A 6742-nucleotide genomic window follows, 5' to 3' on the forward strand; every position below is an offset into this window, starting at 1 on the left:
GGCTGGGGGAAGAGCTCATGGTGGTAAATTGATGGCTGGGGGTGTTGGATAAAATTGAACAATGATATGGAAGGGCGAGTTTTGGATGGGACGCTGTTTCCTGCAGTGCAAAGGCGTGACGATTCACAGCAACTAACGCCGATATAGCCAAAATGGCAAAGTCAGGACGGATGACATTCCGATAGTGGGCGGAAGCACATATTTTGAAGTGAATACTGGTCAAAGAAATGGTCAAATAAGTACTTATACCAGTATACTGTGCATTTATACCACCGAGTCATATAACACCTACGAAATAACAATCGCTGGTTGTTGCATTTATACCATTACCAGACCAAACGATATCCCTACAACACATATAGCTCAAAACAGCGTTCAAAAACCAAGTCATTTTCATTTGTATTCTTGCTCGTGTACCGGTATGATTGAAGAGGATTGCCATCCTTGTAAACTACCTCGATGTATCTTACCAAAACTATTACTACGTAGTATATATGCGTTGATGTTGAGAGGCTGTCTGTCGTGCAAGGACATGTCATCCCTCCTGTTGAATTTCATTACAATTCTGAACCTAAACTTCCAACAATCCGCCACGTATTCTATCCAATCAAAACGTTTCAATCTGAATGACGTCCAATCAGAGCAATTCCGAGCCGCTTCTACAGACCTGCACTCGCTCTTGAAGATCAACAACAGGCTGCATTTCTTCGTTGTTTTCCTTCCACATTCCTCGCCCTCAGTGCCAATAATGAAGTTCATTGCATCTAAATGTACATCTCAACACCTTGTTGCTTTATACTAGTACAGTATTGGTGCTAGTACCAGTGCAGTTGCCAAATTCCTGTACGAAACTCTAATCCGCTTGGAAATTGATCTGTGCGAACCTCTGTAATGGTATCCTTGTACTGTACAATGGAGAGTACTATAGTACATGTACAGTAGATCAACACTAGTCGTCCATATATTTGTCGTCGTGGCAGTCGATGGAGATACACGAGGGACTTACATAAAGACTACTCGAGGGAGGCTCGACTGCCAGTATGAAAGTTGCTACTTCGAAGTATAGAACATGATAGATTTTCTTAAATGCAAGGTGCAGTTGGAAACGAGTCTTGAGTCGATTGATGATTGGCTACAAGGTCAATAATCCAGCAAATCCACGATCACAACAATTTCCACCAATCCTCATAAACATTGTTCCTGGCCCTGACAGTTACTCTGCCGTTACGTTCAACCAGTCGCCACGGCGCTCTTGAAAGTGTACATCAGTAACTCGTTGATATTGTACTATCCTCCCGTCTGGTCATCGACGTTCATCAAGCTGCCTGCCTTCCGCTCGGACTTGTAGTGTACCAGTAAACATGAGCATGTTTATAAATGACCATGCTAGCATTCCATGTGACCATCGCTATGAGAACGCTAGATTCGTGGACCGTACGTCAAATTACAAGTTGTTCAGATTTTAGATTCGATACGCTTAACAAAATATACGATGTGTCTTGGCGATTCAGTTTGGTAGTACCAGGAGTCGTCGTTGGAGAAATACTATAATCGCACTAGATGTATAAATGCCTTCCACGAACTGTCGCCATACACTCTCAATGACGGCCGCTCTACCTCGTATGTCCTGGGTGGACTGACAGTGTTGACAAGACAAATGAGGTTGTAGCCACGAATGAGCCCTAACCATGCGTGAGACAAATCCAATCGCTGACTTCGCAGCAACTAGACAAATTGCTTCCACCATGTCCAACGGAGGCAAAGCTGAGTCGTTCAACGTCGACGAGAAACCACGCCAAGTGCAACCTCGCTAAACCCGCCATTGGCCACAGGTGAAAGGAATAGTATTTCGGATCCCATTCGGTTCACGCCCATTTGCATCGTGTGGGGGGCGGGTTTAGGCGAAAGGAAATATACAGTACTTACGGGTCAACGTCGTATACGAGTCGCCCACTACAAAAGGTTCTCATAGGTATGCACCTGGCATCGAATCGTCGGGGCAGGGTTGACTAACAGTGTTAACACTGCAATCGTTCGACTCATGGTCACGCCATACATTCACGATGTGTCGTTGATATACGCCCCACATCGTACGTCTTTCAGCTGTCCTTATTATAAAGTGCCTGAATACTCGACACATCCCTCGGTATGTTATGCATCATGAGTGTGTGATCATAAATACTGTACTGCCCACTTGAGGACAGAGTCACAGTATCCTCAAGCGGCTGGTGGAATATACACTCGATTTCACCAGAAGTTCAGTACTTAACGTTTAAAATTGGTTTCTTGCTTTGATGCTTTCAGCAATTTTCCATTATAGATTTAGCTACTCGGCGCTTCTCCATAAGAACAACTGATAATGCAGCAGTGCCTTGGCAAATGGGCTTTCAAGATCCCGCTACACCTCTTATATGGAGGGGTACAATATATCACGCATGTGGAATGTCACCCCATGTAGCTCAATGTCTGGTGGCTCTGCCGCTGCCAAGATCAAACCATCGATGGGATGCATGGATGTAGGAATATATTGAGGCCACCGTCGCGCTGACTGGCTCTGTCCGTCAACGACAGCTCGGACGCTCTTGTGTATGAAGCAGTACATAATTCGACCACAGATGTCCATTGTAGCCACGCTTTCAACCCCACTGCGGTCGCCGTGGATGTTGTCGATGACGAAGTGGAAGTGGACCAGCGTCCTCCTAACGACGCTGCATCGTCCAATGCTCCACAATCGTACAATACAACGACCAGGTTGAGGCAAACATTCAGACATAATAATTGTAATTTTGTCACCATGAGTTGGAACGCCCACAACAGAATCAACTTCAATGTTGTACAGTACACCATTATTCGTTTGGATGATGGATGGTTGGCGTACAATGTTAAACGACCAATTCCCTCGTTTGCAACAGTAGTACTGCTATTTATATATTGCGTAATGATTTGGGCCTGCTGGCATACAAAACCCAAGTTCTTCCATGCACATAGTCAAATCAAGTATAATCACAACACAACGCACTTCAGCTAGGGGTTAAGTGCATCTCAGTGGTTAGCGATAGCTAACCACTGGTGATGCAACTTAACCCGGGAATAGCATCGTGTACCGAAGCACAAGGGGTCTGGGGATCTGAGGTTACAGGGCTACCACTTGTAAAATTGTTTACGATAAAACAGTACTACTGTGCAGCGAGGGAATGCTTCAATGTCAACCGAACGACGCTTGACCTATCCTTGTTCGAGCTTGTTCCGACAAGCTTTTTTCTACTCATATATGAGACTCACGTCCTCGGATCTTCGCACATTCATTCAAGAGCGTCGAAAAGGCGCTTGAACTACGGCGGCGTAGTCATGCCCTAGTAGCTGAGTGGGGCACAGCATAGCTAGGTCAGCTCAGATTTTGGGGGCTATACTGTAGTTAGGTTCCACTACTGCCGTACGATTGAACGACAGTGACGGTAACGTTGTGGCCATTTCGTTCTGCACATGCTCCATGAAAATTCAACTGCCCAATTGTATCCCGTATTTGAAACCGCATCGAACCTGATGTGAATGAACTAACTACCCTACAGTACGTACATACGTATGCAGCAGCTGAGGGAGATTCAATCAGTCCATTCGTCATTTTACGACACCATGAGCACAACCCCCACCAAGACCCACGCAACTACGGACTTTATCGCTGCCGATAAAGCACCTGCGGCTGTGGACGTCGCCGCTGTCCCCATGACTGGCAGCACCTTCGACCAGCACGGCGTGGTCGTGGGCAAGTGGAAGGCCGACATCTTTGGATGCTTCACGGATTTCGTGCCCAACTGCCTCCTCGCGTCGTGCTGTCCGTGCGTGTCCCTCGCGCAGACTCTGCACCGCATCGGCATGTACTCGTACACAACCGTATTGGCGCGTTCGGCGTAGTCTACGCGGTCTACTTGCTCATGTACTTGCTCCAGGTGACCGCCAGCCCCACCATGACCCGATACACCATCGGCATCAGTTTCACGTACTTTTACATCACCATGGTGCTCCAGTGCTGCTCATTGCCGCATTCGTCGTGATCCGTATGCGAGTGCGAAAAGCATTCGACATCCCCGGCACGTTTGTGGAAGACTGATTCTTCACGTTCTGCTGCTCATGCTGCTCCATTGCCCAGATGGCCACCCACACCGAATCCTACGATGCCCAAGTGTGCTCGCTTGGGCTCAAGGATGCCTTGCCAGGCTACAAATTCGACTAAGTTACTACATGTAGATCGGATTCGCGTGGTATATTAATGAATAACAAACGTTAAGTATTGTCTTTTCACCCATGATTTGAACTTTTGTACTGATTCGCCAAATATATCGATCGATTCTTCGCCCTCACTCATCCCATCCGAGCAGGTTAAGATCCTCCAGTATTATTGTGCTTTTCACATATTTTGCTCGTTGTTTTAGCTCCTAAAACCATCCAAAGTTTAACCTAAACTGAAGTTGCACTCGACGTAAAAGTAAGCTTCCCCACCGTTCTGTCATTGGCTGATCTAAAACTTGCGTTGTTTTACTAAAACTACTTCGTTTTATTAACTCCCGTGGCCAAGCAGTCATGCAGAGTAATGACCTACTGGGGTAAGCTCGCAGTGCACCAGCTCACACGAGCTTTGCAGCCAGCTTGTTAGCAACTCGTTGGCACGAAAAGTCGAGCAAGAAGTACTCAACATCAACCTTTATCGAGCATAGTCAAGAATCACACTCGCGTGTATTAGTTAATCCACTCTGTAAACCCCCGCGTTTGCCGAAATGAAATGGGCAAACGCTTCAGGTTAGCAACATATGCTGCAGGAACAGCTCTTGCTCATCCAATCAAAGGTACTTCCGATTAGCTAAAACTAAGTTGAATTAATCTAAAACTTCGTCACCCACTGGTTAAAAGCGGGTACTTATACCCAGATTAGCCAAAATATGTGAAAAGCACAATAACTACTGTAACTGGGGATTTGAATTGGTCGAAGAGTGGTTTTGATTGGCCACTTGATTGTTCTGGGTTTTGATTGGTCGATAGATTGTCTGCCGATTTGGTGCTGCTCATTCACAATTGAACACTCCAATTTCGAATCGACTTGGCATATCGTCTTGGTTTACTGTACTACGTTACTCGAAGTATTACGCCTGGGGAGCACGTGACATTTTCCCTGGCTTGGCTATTTGTAGTGGTGTAATAGTTACATTGGGAATACATGTAGGTTTGCTGGGTTCCCTCGTTGTGCAAACCCCAATTCCCCTCCCCACACAAGCACCAACATACAATACACTGATACACTGTATGGTACCACATTGAACTTGAATTTTGACAATATTTCCATTGACTTGGCGTAAGGAATGGTATGTGTTGGGTCACACGAGCATACAGTCTTAAGCTTACAAAAATACAATCACAGTCGACTGCGCACGGTAAGATTTTTCTGATTTGAAAAATAAGGTCATAAAGTTTAGGGGTCATGACGCATTAACTACTTTGACTTTTCGGGAACATGAGGTATCAAATCAAAGCTAGAATGTGTACCGGGTAACACAGTCGCGATGAGCAGACAGGAGGCAACAACAATCGAGTACGGTTGCACTCGGGGTATATGTGCGCACGTGATTGCTCTCGATGGCAGTGCGGTATATATATATATATATAAATTATACTTTTACAGAGGGGTTAATCGGTTCTGAAACTGCCCTTCAACCAATCGAACATGGAAATTTCGAGTAACGTTAGAACCCACAATACAAAGTAGTACATCAATTTGGGCACTGCACTTGTGCAACACCAATACTGTATATAGTAAAGGGTTGAGACACACATTTAGATGCCATGCCGTAAACTAAAAAAGCGGTTCCACAACATGTGGTTCTAGTATCGGCCCTCGCGGAGGAATTGACTTAACAGTAAACAAATGAAAATCCAAACTCAATTTACCATGCCGTAAACTCATTGGCATTGGAGACAAAAAAGGTGAAAGAAAAATAGCGAGCGAGGTACGAGCCGCAGAAATTTCTACGAATGCGGTCGATTGCATTGATTGGGTGCCACTCAGAAAGTAATCGCTTTGATTGGATAGAATACGTGGTTGGGTTATTGGGTTCAGAGCTGAAAAGAAATTGAGCAGGAGGGACGTCACATGTTTAGAGGACAGACAGACTGGCACAACTTCATAGCATCAGAGTACGAGCGAGAGTACGAGTGTTGTTAAGAAGGTTAATCAGGATTGCAATCCTCAATCATAAACCAGCAAGATTCTGTACGACCATGATTTAGTCAACTAGGTATCGAGATCTGTGTTGGAGTATCGTAAGTTCTTATACCGGTTACGGTAATGACGGATGTACTAGCAACCTAAAATGAGCGATTGCTACTTAGGTCTTATATGACCATTTGCATTAATATAACAGTAAATATATATTCTGGAAATGTGACTTGAGTATTAACACTACATATTTCACTTTGCTTGTACGCTCCCATCTATTGGCCCATAGTCACGTCAAAATATGCGTTTCAACAAAACACTTTTGGAATGTCATCCGTCCTGCCCTATGTCGGCGTTTCGAGTGGACACTTGCTCAGAATGCAACTGCCACGCCTTTGCACTGCGGGAAAAAGCGTCCCATCCAAAACTCGCCCTTCCATATCATTGTTCAATTTTATCCAACACCCCCAGCCATCAATTTACCACCATGAGCTCTTCCCCCAGCCATCCGACCACCACCACGAGCACTACCCCCCG

General features: G+C 45.3%; 1 protein-coding gene across 1 annotated transcript; it reads left to right on the forward strand.

The window, feature by feature from the left end:
• Nucleotides 1–3633: 3633 nt before the first annotated feature.
• On the forward strand, nt 3634–4052 carry H257_16847 (hypothetical protein; the record flags this gene model as incomplete). The annotated part of the gene is made up of 2 exons (XM_009845428.1): nt 3634–3891; nt 3948–4052. The coding sequence occupies 2 exons, from the start codon at nt 3634–3636 to the stop codon at nt 4050–4052; spliced, it is 363 nt and encodes a 120-aa protein (XP_009843730.1).
• Nucleotides 4053–6742: the final 2690 nt, after the last annotated feature.

The sequence above is a fragment of the Aphanomyces astaci genome, assembly GCF_000520075.1.
Source record: "Aphanomyces astaci strain APO3 unplaced genomic scaffold supercont1.93, whole genome shotgun sequence".
Taxonomy (NCBI): domain Eukaryota; phylum Oomycota; class Saprolegniomycetes; order Saprolegniales; family Verrucalvaceae; genus Aphanomyces; species Aphanomyces astaci.